The 18,696-nt window shown below is 40.1% G+C and overlaps 1 protein-coding gene and 1 long non-coding RNA gene across 3 annotated transcripts; both read right to left on the bottom strand.

Moving 5' to 3' along the window:
- Positions 1 to 4,001: 4,001 nt before the first annotated feature.
- LOC116163335 lies at positions 4,002 to 17,361 on the bottom strand. Its single transcript, XM_031477222.1, has 2 exons — positions 14,603 to 17,361; positions 4,002 to 6,481 (listed from the first exon to the last, which is right to left on the bottom strand). The coding sequence occupies exons 1-2, from the start codon at positions 16,633 to 16,635 to the stop codon at positions 4,246 to 4,248; spliced, it is 4,269 nt and encodes a 1,422-aa protein (XP_031333082.1). The 5' UTR covers positions 16,636 to 17,361; the 3' UTR covers positions 4,002 to 4,245.
- On the bottom strand, positions 13,458 to 14,542 carry LOC116163336. Of its 2 annotated transcripts, XR_004143724.1 has the most exons (6): positions 14,479 to 14,541; positions 14,365 to 14,412; positions 14,239 to 14,303; positions 13,931 to 13,997; positions 13,652 to 13,875; positions 13,458 to 13,599 (listed from the first exon to the last, which is right to left on the bottom strand). It is a non-coding gene; the product is annotated as an uncharacterized LOC116163336 (long non-coding RNA). The 2 variants fall into 2 exon arrangements; XR_004143723.1 differs by having other exon boundaries at positions 13,931 to 14,303; positions 14,479 to 14,542.
- Positions 17,362 to 18,696: the final 1,335 nt, after the last annotated feature.

Here is an 18,696-nt window from a genome sequence, read left to right on the forward strand (position 1 = left end):
TGTGCTTACGATAGCTTTGAACACTTGAAAAATCAAGGTTTACGTTGTGAAATTAAGCTCTATATATATAAGACCTATATACGTCATAAGCTTCTTAGAACATTAGTTACTGGTATAGAGAAGCCTGACGTATTATTTCCAATTTTAAAAATCTCCTGATATTTACTGGTAACAATAAATTTGTCATCATAAATCTTAACCTTAAAAATAAAAACTTAGGGTAGATTTTCAAAGACATTCTAACATCGGCTGTGTTTGTGGAAACTTGGCACAAGCTATAGAGTTTAATTACAAATAAGAAAATTTCATTGCGAACTTACGGAATTTGTCTAATAAAAAACAACAATCCAAGATTAGGAAGTACGGAAAGGTAATATTGAATGCTTTAACTGCATTAAACTTTGTGTCATCAGTAATTGTAAAATCTCGAACCAATTGACTACTGCACGCACCCACGCCCTGTCTTATTTTATTGTTTGATAGTTAATTAACAGAACAAAGATTGCAATCTAATTAAAAGAAAAATAAATTTACAAATTATTGTAAATGAATCAGGTCAGCGGCAGTCCGCGATAACCTGGATACGACGTCGGCAGAACGGACGGACTCGAGCGCTACCAATGGACACGGTCTTGCCCCTGGTCAAAGTCTCGGAAGCCTTGGTTAAACTCAACCAGAGTAAACGGCAGCTCCAGGAATCGGACGAGTTCAGCATATGGTGCCGGTCACTTCGGAAGTACTTACGGCCTAGCGAGAATGAAAGCAACAAAGCCCAAATTAATTAGCGGTGTCTACGGGAAAGCAAATGCAGAAAAACGAAACATTATTGTAATATTCAAAAAGGAATCACGATTACACCAAGTTATCTTCCATTAAAGTAAATAATTGAACCAACTCGTCCGTACTCGTACATTTTTATTTCCATCCATCGACTGCGCGCGTTCTTGTGCGCGACCTTTACGCCATCTGATGTTACATTGTATACAAGTAATTTAACTTAAACACTACATATCCCCCGCACTAAAATTAAACTTAATTCTTAATTAATCGATACCTAATTATGTACATATTAATACCTTAATCTATCGGGTTCTCTACGTCGCCTTTGTGGTCGTTCAGGTACAATTTCCTCATTTGAAATTTCCACTTCCGAAAAAGTAGTTTCTGGAGAAAGAACTGCAACCTCGGTTGCGTCCTGGTTTTCCATTTTTGGCGAATCTAACATTACATCATTAGTGACCTCTGAACCCTCATTTTGTGTCCGGTCAATATTTTGTGAAAAGTGACTATTTGGCATTTCCTCATGATTAATTTTGCGTATTTGATTAGCATGCCTTTTCCACCAAATATTACCGTGCACCTGTACAATGTAAACATTTCTACCTTTCTTACAATTTATTTTTGCTTTGGTCCATCTAGGTTTACTGAAACTATAATCTCTAACAAACACATCTTCACCTTTACAAAAATTAACAATCCTTCGTCCTTTATAATACCTCTCATTTTGCGTTTGTCGTTTCTTTAAATTTGCACGTACAATATTTACATCCAAATTATTTCTAACATTACAATTAGGTTTCAATAAATCTAATCTAGACCTCAATGGTCGTCCTATCATTAAACGAGCAGGCGTTTCACCTGTCGAGCAATGTTCCGTATTTCGATATGTGAATAAAAATCTGCTTAAACTAGAATTTAGATTACCTTTAACCTTAGCCTCATTTTCTTTTAATAAGAACTGTTTCACGGTTTTTACGCTATTTTCCGCAGCTCCATTTGAAGCGGGATTATAAGGAGGAATTGTAACGAACTTAATTCCATTCATGTGTAAAAATTCTCTAAACTCTAGAGATGTAAATTGTGGACCATTATCGGAACAAATCATTTTTGGTAAACCAAATCGGGAGAATACTTCTCTCAATTTTTCAATTAAGCTGAGCGTCGTAATATTAGACATTGGAAATACCTCTAACCACTTTGAGAACGCGTCAGTAATAATTAAAAATTGTTTTGAAAAAATGGGACCTAAAAAGTCGATGTGAATTCGCTCCCATACGTTTGCCGGTACTTCCCAATTTGTCAATGGCACCTTTGCCGGATTATTTTTAAATGTTTGACAAATTTCACAATTCTTACAAAGGTTTTCAATGTCTTTATTTAGCGAAGGCCAATATACATAATTCCTTGCTAAAGATTTTAATTTAACAATTCCTAAGTGAGTACTGTGAAGTTCTTGTAATACATAATTTTGTAATGACTTGGGAATTATTACTCTGTAACCCCACAAAAGTACCCCGTTTTCGACATTTAATTGTGTTCGAATCACTTGATACTGTTTATAATCCTTGGCACATTTGGTTGGCCATCCTGTCTTTACATATTATGTGATAACATTCCTAAGAATTTCATCACCTTCTGTCTCCCTTTTAATATCCGCAACATTAATAAGTAAGTTACTTTCCCGTAATTGATTTATTTCTTCTATTTTTGGTTCCAAATAAGACAGTTGCACCTCTTTTTCATTTATCGGTAACCGCGATAACCAATCCGCATTATTTTGATTGGAAGTGATGTATTTAATATTAAAATCGAATCCACACAAAAACAATGCGTATCTTTGTAATCGGTTCGCTGCCATTACCGGTATACCATGCTTGGGACCAAAAATTGTAACAAGCGGTTTATTATCAGTACATAATGTGAATTTTCGTCCATATAAGTACTGGCAAAATTTCTTTACACCAAACACAATCGCTAGTGCTTCTCTATGAATTTGAGAATAATTCCTTTCCGCTTGACTAAGCGTTCTTGATGCAAATGCAATTGGACGCTGCACCTTATTTGGGTAAGTATGCGAAATGATTGCTCCTATTCCCCATGGAGACGCATCTACGGTTAACTGGATGTCTAATTTTGGGTTGAAATGTACTAGGACTTCATTTGACATGAGCATCCGCTTAATTTTATCAACTGCATTTTGACATTCACTAGTCCACTCCCAACGTGCTTTATCCTTTAATAACTTGTATAAAGGGTGCAACACGGTAGGTATATTGGCTAGAAATCGATGGTAATAATTTACCGATCCTAAAAATGAGCGTAATTGGCTAACATTCTGTGGTGCAGGCATTTCCAGAATGGCTTTTGTGCGCTCTGGAGACTTATGCAATCCTTCTTTATCGATGACGTACCCCAGATAAGCGATCGAATGTTCAAAAAATTTACATTTTTCCTTTTTAACAGTTAGTCCTACCTCATTTAACCCTTGTAGCACTTTTTCTAATCTATCCAAATGTTCACTTTTACTTCTACCCGTTATTAGAATGTCATCCAAAAATATACAAACTCCCTCAAGGTGGGCAAACAAATGTTCTACAACTCTCTGAAAGTGTGCAGGAGCGGAACTAATTCCATAGGGTAACCTATTATAAACAAATGTCCCGTTATGTGTAGATATCGCCGTATATTTCCTGGAATCTGGGTCTAACACTAATTGCTGATAGGCATGTGCGAGATCAATTTTAGAAAACTGGATTCCGCCTTCTAATTTTTGGAACAAATCTTGAATGTTGGGTAAGGGATATCTTTCTTCTTCTATAAACGGATTTAGTGTTATTTTATAATCACCGCAAATTCGTACCGTATTATCGTCTTTTAAGATAGGTACAATCGGTGTTCCCCATTCACTATTTTCTGTTGGCGATAAAATTTCCGCATGTATTAGTCTATCTAATTCTGCATCTACTTTACTTTTTAACGAGTAAGGGAGAGGTCTGGGTTTACAAAATTTCGGAATCGCATCCGGTTTCAATTTTAACTTAAGTTTGAATTTGTTAAATGTACCCAACCTTCCTGAAAAAACCTGCGGGTATTTATGCACAACGTAGTGGTGAATGTCATTCATTTGGTTTAAAAACTTTAGTTCACTGTTTCGTAGCGGTAGCGGTAGCGTGTAATTTGTAGCGATATTAACTTATAAATTCAAACACAAACAGAACGTCTAACGATCAACAACCAAAGTCAAATTTATTTATTACCTATTTACAAGTTATACCTGCGCTCTAATCTAAAGACATCAAAACTGAACGTTTATGCTATCTAGCGGTCACACATAAAATATCAAATAAATAAATACAGTTTGTAATTCAACATACCGCCCACTGTTTCGAGTTAATCGAAACATGCAGCAAATCAAAATGATCAGTCTGTCTATCAGACAAAAAACAACTAAAACTATCTCGAAAACTATGTAGCAACCGGCAGAAACACAAGCCGATTAGTAGGGCGCGTATACACAGCACTCGCGGTGCGAACAGTCACAACACGCACCTTAGAGTCATTACTATGGTGTACTCTTTCGATGACACCGAGAGGCCAGGACAATGGCGAAGAAGATAGTCCAGTAATATACACGAACGATCCTACGGTGGGGTTAGGACAGTCACGAGTCCATTTTTGACGCTGCATTTGAGTATGCAAATACTCACTGCTCCACCGACGCCAAAAGGATTGAGAGAGAGCATGAATTCGTTGCCACCGAGATCCAACACTAATATCGGTATCAGTAAGGCACAGCTCCGGTGGGGCGACCAACGGTCTTCCGACGAGTAAATGTCCTGGGGTCAACACGTCGCTACCCTCGCGGGGGTCTGAGGAAATCATTCCAAGCGGGCGACTATTAAGCACAGCTTCGACGCGCGCGAAAAAAGTGCTGAGCTCTTCGAAAGTGAGGATTGTATTCCCAATTTGCCGGTACATAAGTAGTTTCATCGACTTAACTGCAGCTTCAAAAATTCCTCCAAAATTGGGTGCAGCGGGTGGATTGAAACACCACTTCACCTTTAGCGATGCGAGCTGAGTGTACAGTTCGTCTTGATGATTCTTGAGGAAAGTCGTAACTTCCTTCAGCTGTCGTGCGGCTCCTAGATAGTTCCGCCCACAGTCAGAGTGTAAGGTAGCAGGAAGAGAACGACGGGCACAAAATCGATGAAAAGCAGCCATTAATGCAGCGGTAGATAGTTCTGTAACAGCTTCTAGATGTACGGCTTTGCTTGCAGTGTCCACGAAAATGCAACAGTATGACTTATGGCGTGGACTATTGCGGCGGGGGGTCTCCTTGGTCTCAAAGGGGCCTGCAAAATCCGAAGCGGTCGTGTAGAATGGCGGAGCGGGTTGTACTCTGCAAGCAGGCAGATCGGCCATGATCGGCTGCCGCGGAGCAGCGGTGAGGCGAAAGCAAGGGCGACACATGTAGATTCTCTGGCGAATCAGCGAATGCGCGGCTAGTATCCAAAATTTCCTCTGGATGAAACTCATCGTTTGGCGGGGGCCTGCGTGTAACAATTGTTTATGATAATAATCACAGATTAGTGACGAGAGATGACATTTTTTGGGGAGTAGTAGCGGGTACTTGCTTTCAGATGGTAGCAAGCTATGTCGTAAGCGACCGCCCACCCTGAGGAATCCCTTTTCATCGATGTAGGGCGACAATTTGGAAAGGCGTAGCGGAACTTTGTTGGAATTAGTGGACTGTAGTTGTTTGATTTCTTCGGAGAATTCAACAGCTTGGGTAATGCGAACACAGCACAATAAAGCGTCACTTAACTCAGAAACGGATAGCGGACCAATTTTCCTAGCGGATTTGCAGCTCGCATTGTGAGCAAATCTCCGAATGTTCGCAACGATGCGTTGAAGGCGTGACAAAGATGAGAATCTCTCTATGATGTCTAGCGGGGAGTCGGTTGCTGCGGGGTTTGCTTGAACTACAAGTGTGGTAACCTTGCGCTCTGGAATTTCATCAGGTTCCATCGGGATGGAAATGTTCCAATGCTCTGGACTGCGGCTCATAAAAGAGGGACCATGCCACCATATCTGATCGTCAATACAACCACGCGAGGCACAGTCTGCGGCGTTAAACTCGGAAGGAACGTGCGCCCATTGGTAGTTCTTAGTAAGGTCAAGAATCGTTACAACTCTATTAGCGACAAATGTATTAAGAAGGTGCGGTGGAGTCTTCAACCATGCGAGTACTATGGTGGAGTCCGTTAGCATATGGATCGACGAATATGCATGACCGGGGTTGGCGTGCAGCACGGAGTTTATCAATTGGGAAGCCAGAAGACTGCCCAGTAGCTCCAATCGGGGAATAGATAGAGTCTTTAGCGGAGCAACGCGGCTCTTGGCTTTTACTAGATGAGCTTCAGCGAACTCACCTCGCTGCACATGTAGGTAAACACACGCGGCGTAAGCAGACGTGGAGGCGTCACTAAAACACACGAGGCGTAACACTGCTTCATCAACATTGAAGCATCGCGGTATTCGAAATTTGGGTAAACTGCTCATGACATGTAGAAAATCTTTCCAGTTTGATTGTATCGGTTCGGGTAGCGGCTCATCCCAATCACTGCGTAACAACCAAAGGCTCTGAATGAACTGCTTTGCCCGGCAGATCACTCCACACAGAAGCCCAAGGGGGTCGTAACTGTAACGTTTTCTATAAGCAGTTACAGGTTTTATAAATACTGCAAAAGTAATTTAATAGAGGTCAGGATATGAATATAAATTCAATTTTAAAATTTATCTGTTATCTAACATTCTTGACCAAGGGGTCAAGAGAAAAGACATTTTGATATAAGGCGAGGCTGGTGGTCAGTTGTTGAGCTGAATATAATTGTTTTAAATTTAAACTTTATACCACTGGTGAGTACAATCTCCGATCACTTTTTATTAAGACCCATTAATCCATAGGCCGCTTTCCTATTCTCTGGTATTCTGCGAGAATAAAGTATCATAATTGGATGATTAATGCGAAGATAATACTTACATCTAACGAGCCCAATCTGATAGCGACTAGTGGAGACCCAATCTGATAAGAGTCCTGTGGAAAAACCCTGGCTTCAACCACCTTTTTGGACATCCGTAATTCCACCAGTTTGAATTAGATCAAAAGCAAGGTCAGACTAATTTTACTTACCTACCGCTCCTGTCGTGAAGCATGTCGGGTCTATACCAGCATTAAGATTGTGGGCAAGGCGATCACCCTTAAATCTAGAACAAAAGTACCTACTCGTTAGCCAGACTCGAGGTGACCAGTTGTACTTACCAGTTTAGGAATCCGTAGCTGCACCGCTGCAGGTGTACCTAATCATCCGTTCGACATTTAACTTAATCTATTTATAATAAATAAAACTTAATTAGCGTAGCACTTCATGCTTGTTTAATTTTTCACTTGCTAAAGGAATACATTGTGACTACTTTAAAGTTTATTAGCACTACTAATACGGCAACTTGTTATATACCGGGTAGGTGCTGAGCGATTTGAGTGATTGGTAATCAATTTCATAAAGCCAAAAGGGAACTACGCAAGTATTATTTACCGCCTCTAACGTAAATGAGCATTTGTTAATTTACCTAAGATCGCTACCCCAATAAGGCCTTATTCCGCTAGCAGTCCATTTTATTTGTCGAGCGTCAGACTGCAAATCACTTGTGTGAGATTTGTATTGCAAACTATACCCTTGCGAGGTTGTTACCTACCTTATAAGTTACTATTGTGCGTCCCCTACTCAAGCCGTGATGTCCCTCCTGTACCAAATTATAAAAAAAAAAAATGTCAAAGCCTGTGACTATTGCCTAACATTAATATACGAACCGTTTAGTGTGACTGGTTAGTTTTTTTGCCCCAGCCGAGCACCCACGACCCCTGCCTCCTATATTCGAGCTGCCTCCTTTGGCAAAAGTTTGTGCCGTTGTTGCACGAGGCAACGTAGGTCATACATTTGGCGCCCAACGTGTATAATTTACTTTGTTGATTAATTTGATTATCAATTTTGGTTCTGCAATATTGGTGGCACTAGAAAGTTTCTTTATATTTGTTTTATTACAATAGCTATAGGATTTACATACTTATTCAGTAATTATGGACATTTACCGTCTAAAATCTGATGAACTCACCTACGAACTCAATCTTAGAGGTATAGAGGCGACCGACATGACAGTAGAAGATAAACGGAAGATGCTAAGATCGAAAATAACGCTAGAATCTCGCGACCCAACGTTAACGCAAAAATACAACATCATTGATCATGACCCAGAATCAGAAATAAGTACCTGTCAACAAAAATTAGAAGAATTAAGTGACATGGTGGAGCAGTACATTAGCAGACAAACCCCAAGCCTGTATAGTAAAGCCAACGCAAGACTACTACACTTATTTCACCGCATACGGAACATAAAGAGCAACGAAGAAAACTATGCAACAGTGAAGCAATTGGACAATCGATGCCTAGAGGTTATGAACGCATTACAAGAAGTCGCAGATGAAAGCAGATGTCAATCTGATCCAGAACCTGAAGATAGAAGAGAAGCTGAAGAAATAAGAGAACCGGAAGAAAGAAGAGAGATAAACCCACAAATAAATAGAACACTGATGCATGCCGACACCATACAGATAACAAGAGGAGAAGAAACACAGGAAATCCCAAACTTGCAAACGTTTGTCGACAACATAAGACGTCTGAATCTCGAAAGTTCTCCAGCTACCAACAACACACAATTAAGTTCAGCAAAGTCCATACCGGTGTGCAAGTGGAATGTATATTTTGATGGCGACTTAAAGAGAATGGGTGTCAATTCATTCCTTGAACGAGTAGAAGAATTGAGAATTGCGAGGAACATCACATACCCACAGCTGGTAAATAGTGCAATTGATTTATTTAAGGGACAGGCATTGATTTGGTATCGAGCAGTTAGACAAAAAATACGGACATGGGAAGAGTTGGTAACAGAATTGAAAGATACATTCTTACCAGAAGACTATGACGATGCCCTATGGAATGAAATTCGCGCACGTTATCAAGGAGCTGAAGAAAAACCAAGCGTGTACATAGCTGCCATGACCAATCTATTCAATAGGCTGACTATCAAACCATCAGAGTGGGAACAACTAAAATTAATTAGGAAGAATTTGCAACCATATTTCAAAACAAATTTAGCTTTAACTTCAATACGCACCGTCGGAGAACTGAATTTCCTCTGCAAACGCCTCGAAGACGTGAAATTTCAGAACTATGTATTTAGAAATCCACAACTTAAGAACTCGTGTCCTTTAGAGCCTGATTTAGCGTATAACGAACCTGAAAAGAGAAAAAAGCAAGTAAATGCAGTTGTGAAGAGAAGTAACTTTAGAGCAAAAGCCGAATTAAACTGCTGGAACTGCAAACTACCAGGGCATACTTACCACGTCTGCACAGAAGAACTGACAGTATTTTGTTTTAAATGCGGTAATCCAGGAACGAGATACAGCAGCTGTGGTCCATGTAAGTCAAAAAACGAGCAACGGGGGTGGTCAGATCAGCCCGGGCCATCCCGAAGACAATAAACAACATGAAGAATCACCAACCAATCACGGAGACGCGAAACCTACAAATTGATAATAAATGGAAGGAATGGTTACATAACGTCAAACAATTTTACAAGCAAACAATCCATGTAGCAGCATCGTTCAAGCATCCGAATAAAGACGACAGGCCATTTTTGACTGTGAACGTAGGAAATGACAAATTAATTGTGTTGATGGATCCTGGTGCGAGCCAAACAATTTTGGGTAGTAAGGGACTATTTTTAATAGACAAATATGATTTGGAAATCACTCGTCCAACCTCACAGATTGATTTACGGACAGCCGATGGTTCGCCTCAAAAAGTATTAGGTACTGTTGAATTACCTATAACACTGGATGGTAAAACAAGGTGCATTGAAACATTAATAATTAATACCATTTCCCCAGCGATTATCCTAGGTATAGATTTCTGCCGCAAATTTGGTATCAGATCAGACTTCCTAACCGATAGCTACACTACTACAAGATCGTTATGCGCACTCACAGCGATAAGAGGTGCTGAAGAGTTGGACGACTTGCAGAATGCAGAAAATACATCTAGAAAATGTAATTGAGAAAATGAGAACTGAAATAGGAGGCAAAACTTTAGGAAGAACACATAAAGTTACACATCACATTAACACTGAAGGAGCCGCACCTATAAAGCAACGGTATCATTCCATGTCACCATATATGTTAGAACATTTAAACAAGGAAATCGACAGTATGCTGGAGCAAAAAGTTATCAAACCTTCAACATCGCCCTGGTGTTCACCTGTTGTAATGGTGAGAAAAAAATCTGGAGAATTCAGACTTTGTTTCGACGGACGAAAGTTGAACGCGGTAACGAAGCACGATGCATTTCCTCTTCCACATGTTCAAGACATCCTAGATCGGTTACGTGACGCACGATATATTTCGACAATAGACTTGAAAAAGGCGTTTTGGCAAATACCATTGGATGATGAATCGGGCGAAAAAACAGCTTTTGCAGTACCTCGGCGTGGGTTGTTCGAATTCACAGTACTCCCATTTGGTCTACATAACGCAGCGCAAACACTACGGAATTAGAACCCAACATAATAGTATATCTTGATGATATTATAATGATTAGTAAAACTTTTTCACAGCACATATCATTATTGGAAGAAGTAGGTAAACGACTCAAGAATGCAGGTTTAACAATAAACTTGGAGAAATGTGAATTTTGTAAACCTTCGTTAAAATATTTAGGCTACGTAGTAAATAAATATGGATTGCACACAGACCCAGACAAAGTTGAAACGATAGTAAAAATGCCTATACCACGCAATAGTACAGAGGTGAAAAGATTTTTGGGAATGTCAAGTTGGTACCGCAAGTTTATACCCGAATTTTCGACGATAGCAGAACCAATTTTAGCAACCATAAAAGGAAAAGTTAGAAAGAAACAAGCAATAAAATGGACACCGGAAGCTGAAGAAGCGTTTAATAAATTAAAGCAGTTATTGACATCAGCACCAATTTTAGTTAGTCCAGATTTTACAAAGATGTTTCATATACAGACAGATGCCAGTGATGTGGGTATTGGAGCAGTACTCGCACAAGGAGATGGTGAAGACGAGAAGGTCATAGCATACGCCAGCAGAACCTTGAGTGGTAGCGAAAAAAATTATTCAGCAACAGAAAAAGAATGCTTAGCGGTACTGTTTGGTATACAGAAATTCCGTCCATATGTTGAAGGAACGAGATTTAAAGTTATAACAGATCACCATTCACTTCAGTGGCTGAATTCAATAAAGGATCCTTCTGGCAGACTGGCGAGGTGGAGTATGAAATTGCAACAACATGATTTCACAGTGGAACATCGAAAAGGGAAAGAAAACGTAGTCCCGGATGCGTTATCAAGAGCACCTTTAGAAGTAGCCTGGATAGATATAACAACAATCCAACCAGATAAGTGGATAAGAAGAATGACGACAAGAATAAAGGAATCACCAGATAAATATCCAATATGGAGAGTAGAAGACAATCTTCTTTACAAGTTTGTACCAAACAACCATGGAATAGAGTCGAACTTGGTAGAATGGAAATTGGTGATCCCAACAGAAAAACGGGTAGAAGTATTAAGAATGTGTCACGATGAACCAACCTCAGCTCATTTGGGATCATACAAGACGTTTCACAAAGTCGCAGAGAAATATTACTGGCCGAAAATGAAAAGCGACGTAAAAAAGTATGTGGCAAAGTGTAAAATATGCCAGTCCAACAAGACGTCACAAGGAGTTAGAGCAGGATTGATGGGACTAGAGAAGAAGATAAATTTTCCATTCCAATTATTGTCAATGGATTTGGTGGGACCACTTCCGAGGTCATATAAAGGAAATACATCCCTACTAGTAATATGTGATTGGTTTACAAAATTTGTTTTCCTACATCCAATACGAAAAGCGACATCGGCGGCAATAATAAAATACTTGGAAGATCATGTATTTTTAACCTTCGGAACACCACAAATCGTAGCCTGTGATAATGGACCGCAGTTCACGAGTGCCATATTCAAAAAATTCATGAAGGAGTATGGAATAGAAAAAATATGGTTCAATGCTGTTTACCATCCTCAAGCAAATCACGCAGAACGCATAAACAGAGTGGTGACAACGGCCATACGTTCATATGTAAGAGATGACCACAAGAAATGGGACGAAAATATATCCAAGATAGCACATGCAATCAGGAACGCGAAACATGAGGTGACCGGATATACCCCATCGTTTTTGAATTTTGGTCGCACAATTCCATGTTCAGGGCAGTATTATGGAAGATTAAAAAATTTCCCTCCAGAAGAGCTCACCATAGAGAATAGAGAGAAAACAGTATTTGAGATAAATGAACTTTCAGAAATATATAGAGATGTTACATCTAAACTAAGTAAAGCCTATTTGAAAAACCAGAAACAATATAATCTACGAAAACGCCCATTAAAATTTCAGGTGGGAGACCCAGTTTGGAAAAAAAATTATGTATTATCAGATGCAGCAAAAAACTTTAGTGCCAAGTTAGCAGATAAATTTATACCAGGTATTGTTAAAAAAGTAACAGGGCAGTTAACTTACCAACTAGAAGATATAACTGGTAAAGACATGGGTAACTGGCATGTGAAAGACCTCAAACCTAGAGACGATACAAACACTGACTGACTTACATACATTAGGATTAGAGTAGGTTAGATATTAAATTAGGATTAGATTAGGTTAGACATCAAAGTAGGATTAGGATAGGTTAAATTTAGCTACCGAAGGATTTACTGCAAAATTTCGCAGAAAAAAAAAATACCCTTTACAATTCAGTTAGTAGTTTTGTAAGCTACAGAATCTAAACAGTTATGCTGAGGATAGCTGCTGTAAATAGGCAACGTAGGTACGCCACAGACAGTTTAGAAATTATAAAAATAGAATTGGGTTATCACAATTTACATTGTTGTAACAGTTAATAACCAACAAAAAAAATATCGATATTAGGATCCATTATCCAGATTGCTTCAATCTTGAAAGAGAATTTAAGGGTAGAATAATATCCATTTTGAAGTTACTTAGAGAAAAACAGATTTAACTATGACCGAGTTAGTACTATACTAGGTACATGTTTTTCAAACAAAAAAATTATAGGGTAAACGTACATGCTACATAGGATCGCTAAGTTAAACCTATTAGTTAGAATAAAGTAGGATAATTTAGGATTAAGGTAATTTAGGAATTAGTAGTTTTAGAATAGCATAGGGTAGTTAGAATAGGTAGGATAGGAAACTTTAACTCGAGTTATGCCGAATGGTCGACCATTTAACCAAATATGAACCTTGTTGTTAGTATTCAGAATGTGAAACTTAATTTTAGGTGAAGGTTTTCTTGCAGGGGAATAATTTCACACTTTACAGCGTTTAGGAGGGGGGTTGTGTAACGTTTTCTATAAGCAGTTACAGGTTTTGTAAATACTGCAAAAGTAATTTAATAGAGGTCAGGATATGAATATAAATTCAATTTTAAAATTTATCTTTTATCTAACATTCTTGACCAAGGGGTCAAGAGAAAAGACATTTTGATATAAGGCGAGGCTGGTGGTCAGTTGTTGAGCTGAATATAATTGTTTTAAATTTAAACTTTATACCACTGGTGAGTACAATCTCCGATCACTTTTTATTAAGACCCATTAATCCATAGGCCGCTTTCCTATTCTCTGGTATTCTGCGAGAATAAAGTATCATAATTGGATGATTAATGCGAAGATAATACTTACATCTAACGAGCCCAATCTGATAGCGACTAGTGGAGACCCAATCTGATAAGAGTCCTGTGGAAAAACCCTGGCTTCAACCACCTTTTTGGACATCCGTAATTCCACCAGTTTGAATTAGATCAAAAGCAAGGTCAGACTAATTTTACTTACCTACCGCTCCTGTCGTGAAGCATGTCGGGTCTATACCAGCATTAAGATTGTGGGCAAGGCGATCACCCTTAAATCTAGAACAAAAGTACCTACTCGTTAGCCAGACTCGAGGTGACCAGTTGTACTTACCAGTTTAGGAATCCATAGCTGCACCGCTGCAGGTGTACCTAATCATCCTTTCGACTGTTAACTTAATCTATTTATAATAAACCAAACTTAATTAGCGTAGCACTTCATGCTTGTTTAATTTTTCACTTGCCAAATGAATACATTGTGACTACTTTAAAGTTTATTAGCACTACTAATACGGCAACTTGTTATATACCGGGTAGGTGCTGAGCGATTTGAGTGTTTGGTACTAAATTTCATAAAGCCAAAAGGGAACTACGCAAGTACTATTTACCGCCTCTAACGTAAATGAGCATTTGTTATTTTACCTAAGATCGCTACCCCAATAAGGCCTTATTCCGCTAGCCGTCCATTTTATTTGTCGAGCGTCAGACTGCAAATCACTTGTGTGAGATTTGTATTGCAAATTATACCCTTGCGAGGTTGTTACCTACCTTATAAGTTACTATTGTGCGTCCCCTACTCAAGCCGTGATGTCCCTCCTGTACCTAATTATATAAAAAAAAATGTCAAAGCCTGTGAATATTGCCTAACATTAATATACGAACCGTTTAGTGTGACTGGTTAGTTTTTGCCCCAGCCGAGCACCCACGACCCCTGCCTCCTATATTCGAGCTGCCTCCTTTGGCAAAAGTTGTGCCGTTGTTGCACGAGGCAACGTAGGTCACATAACATCGACTAACGTAACCGAGTACTGAACGTTTCGTAGCGGGGCCTTCAAAGGGTTTAAGGCGATAACTGAACGCGTCTTCTTGCGGTAGGTAGCATAGACCAAGAATTTTCAGCATGGGATCACCAGTACTGAATTCCAGCGGAACTTCCTTGTGGGAATCAGGAATGTCGTCAAGCACTCGTGGATTGCTCGAGCTCCATTTGCGCAGAGGCATGCATCCTGCGTCGAGCAGCTCAGTCAGTTCTTTGCGAAGTTGCTTGGCCTCAGCAATAGAGGAAGATCCTCCGACGTAATCATCCATATAGAAATCTCGAACTAAAGCAATAGCGGCATTTGGGAAGCGGTGACCTTCGTCAGCAGCGAGTTGGCGAAGGGTGCGTTGAGCAAGAAAACTACTGCTTGTCATACTATATACGACACGAGTTATTTCGTATTCTTGAAGCGTATGTTCGGGAGATTCACGCCAGAAAACGTGCTGATGCTGCCTGTCTTCTGGATGGATGGCGAGCTGGCGAAACATCATTTTGATATCACTGCACAGTGCGATGTTGTGGAAGCGAAAACGAATAAGAATGTCACTTATGTCTGCCTGCAGCTTCGGTCCTGGTAGAAGTAACTGGTTCAGAGACGTCCCTGTGACGTCCTTGGCGGAAGCGTTGAAGACGCACCTCAGTTTGGTGGAGGTGCTCTCCTTCATGACGCAGTGGTGTGGCAGAACATAACTTGATGGTGAAACACTTAGTTGCATGTGTTTCATTTCGATGAACTCTTGCATGAATGCGGAATACAATAACTTTACTTGCGGTTGACGCCCTAATCGTCTTTCTAGCGATCTCAAACATTTTTCAGCGGCGCTGCGGTTGGACAACTCTTTAGGATTGGTTCCTGGGCGGAAAGGGAGGCGCAGTACGTATCGTCCCTCAGAATCCCTGGTATGCGTGTTGATGTAATGCTCTTCAGCAATGACGTCCTCTGGGTTTGTTTGCGCCGACGGCATGGAAACTTGTTCAATTTCCCAAAAGCGAGTAAGCGTAGATTCAAGCGGATGCGATCGAATTAGCATGGCAGTAGCAGAACATAGCGGCTGCGGTTCGGGCGTTGCTCCAAAGATAACCCATCCAAATTTTGTCCTTTGGGCAGTAGGTTGGCCAGGAATTAGGTTTGGAGTCTCTTCAGTCAGTAAATTAGCGTGAGCGTCTGCGCCGAGCAAAATGTCGATCTTCTTTTGTCGGTGAAACTGATTGTCTGCAAGTGGCAGCTGAGAAAATTTGCGGTAGAGGTCTGGCGAGAGTTCTGCAGTAGGTAAGTCATCACATATATGCGGTAGGACACTGGCCTCGGTCACATAAATTGCCGGGGGCTTGAAGCGGGATTGAAGTCTTAATTGAACAGAACCCTGGGAAGTAGATTCTCTTCCGCTCACTCCGAGGATGCAGCGAGCTTCTCCTTTGCATTGTAATCCTAGGCGGTTTGCGAGCTTACTTGTCACAAGACATCTTTGACTGGCGCTGTCAAGTAGCGCACAAACATCGTGCAGATTGCCGAACGAATCCTGTATTTTACACAAGATGGTGGCGAGAAGCACCTGGTTCGTAGATACGCACGACATGACGGCTGCGGGTCTTTCTTGAGCGGTGTCTGTACTAGTGAGAGGCGTGGAAGACGACGTAGTAGAAATTGCGGGAGGCGATGCAGTACTTGGCACGGTGGGTACAGCGGTTGGAAGGTGTAAAAGACTGTGATGAGCTCGGTTGCAGATTCTGCAGAGGACTTTACTTTTACAGTCTTTGACCTCATGTGACCCAAAACAATTGAAGCAGGCGTGAGAAGATTTGATAAAATTGGTACGATCAGCAGGCGACAATTCTCGGAATTGCTGACAGTGAAAGGTTTGATGATCAGCGTTGCAGTATCTGCATTTCGGTTGAGACGACGTTCTTGCTTGCGTGATGTGGGTTCTAGATTGATTTGGTTTTGGTGGCGCGAAGAAAGCGGTTTTTGATTGGGTAGAAAGAACGCATTTGACGTCCATTTCCAATTCGTGACTGCGGGCTCTTTTCTCAACGTGATCCAAAAGTTCAATTAGTTTCGGCAGTTCGCTAGCATTCTCGTTGTCGAAACTGGCTTTGATTTTTGGATCGCAGTTATTGTACGCAATTTGAAAGAGGATGAAATCAGCCAAATCGTTGAGCTGGAGATTGGCTAACGCGGATGTCGAAGTGCGGTGAACTTCAAGGTAATGAAGTAGATCACCCTTGTTAACAAATTTGACAAGTCTTTGTATGTGAAAGGCAGCTATGCGGCGGTTGTTAGCATACCGTTTTTTCAAAGCGTCATAAGCGGGAGCGTAATTTGAATCTTGTAAGATGAAGCGCGATACGGTTGCGTGTGCTTCTTTAGCGGTATATAAACGTAAATATTGAAGCTTAGTGGCGTCATCAATACCTTCTTGATTATGCACTAAACTATCGAAAAGCGATATAAAGTTTTCCCATTTTTCAATTGCACCGTCAAATATTGGAATCTGAATTTTTTGCAGCGATGGACCCTTAGTATTAACCGTAGCGGTAGCACCAACAGTAGCGACAACGTTTGATGCAATGATGCACCGTTTTCGATAACCGTTAGGCAGTTCTTGTTAATAAAATCAATGAGTTCAATAAATGCCTCGAGATCATTGATGTTTACAATGTCCGCTTTATCTTTATCAACATTATAGGTGATAATGTCGACGTTTAACGCACGAAAGGATGCTTCAAGCGTATCCATTCGCCGTAAATATGTTTTGGCAACGATAATTGGGAAATCGCATTGCCTTACCTTTTTACTGAGTGCGGTGAGCTCTTTAAAAAGGTCTTCTTTGCGAATTGTTAGAATCTTCTTTGAAGCCATTGTGAATATTGCACTTGCACTTGCGATAATAACTTGTAAATAACACAGGACTTTGCGGTAGCGGAAAGTTAAAGTAAAAGCGGTATCCGTCTCGTTGGACCAAATGGTTTCGTAGCGGTAGCGGTAGCGTGTAATTTGTAGCGATATTAATTGAGTAAATTTAAACACAAACAGAACGTCTAACGATCAACAACCAAAGTCAAATTTATTTTATTACCTATTTACAAGTTATACCTGCGCTCTAATCTAAAGACATCAAAACTGAACGTTCTATCTATCTAGCGGTCACACATAAAATATCAAATAAATAAATACAGTTTGTAATTCAACATTCACTAAACCCCATATTAAATTTTGAAGGAAGTCCCTACCAAGCAACGGTGGTCCGCCTCTCTCTATTACATTTAATATCAAGGCATGAGTGTCACCGTTAAAATTTACGTTAACAATAATTTTACCTAATGGAACAATCTTTTGTCCCGTATAACTTACAAAATTGATATCTGTTTCTAACAGATTATGACATGAAATAGTATATTGAAAGACAAGTGTTACAATGCGACCTATTGTAATACGACTATCTTGTGGCACGAGTGGCGACGCGACCTCGTCCGACATATTCATGAAATACTTAGGCGGTCGTTCCGGACCAATCCACTTCCGCAATTCCGCGAGAGTGTTGCGAATGTTACTGGTGTTAAATGCTATTTCCATTGCGATGGACTCTTGCTTGTGTTTGGCCAAGTCTGCTTTAAGGACTTCTGCTAGTCGAGGTGCGTTTTCTTCGTAGAGACGTAAAAGGTTTTTGAGTTGTTGTTCGCGAAATTCCACTGGTTTTGTACGTCCCGTGTTGAATGCACCTCTTGCTCTTGTTACAACTTCTTCAGCGGATAGAGACATCTTTACTCCTAAAAAAATGAAAGATTAATGTTTGTGGTTCTCACGCAGTCACCAAATGCGATTTGAAAGCTTACGCCCTTTCATTTGACAGTAATTTTGAACAACAATTGTGTACATTTTTTGTCTCGAAAATGTAACCACTTAATTAATAGATTCTTTGATTACTCTTGGTAGAACACCCGATTCTTTCCCACATTGATATAGTCAATAATTTACCAGAACCCCAATAAAGCTGTCAAATGTAATGCGGACTTGGGGAACTGAAACCATCCGTATTTACGACGGCGTGCCGATATTAATT

Source organism: Photinus pyralis, unplaced genomic scaffold, assembly GCF_008802855.1.
Source record: "Photinus pyralis isolate 1611_PpyrPB1 unplaced genomic scaffold, Ppyr1.3 Ppyr1.4_LG2, whole genome shotgun sequence".
NCBI lineage: Eukaryota > Metazoa > Arthropoda > Insecta > Coleoptera > Lampyridae > Photinus > Photinus pyralis.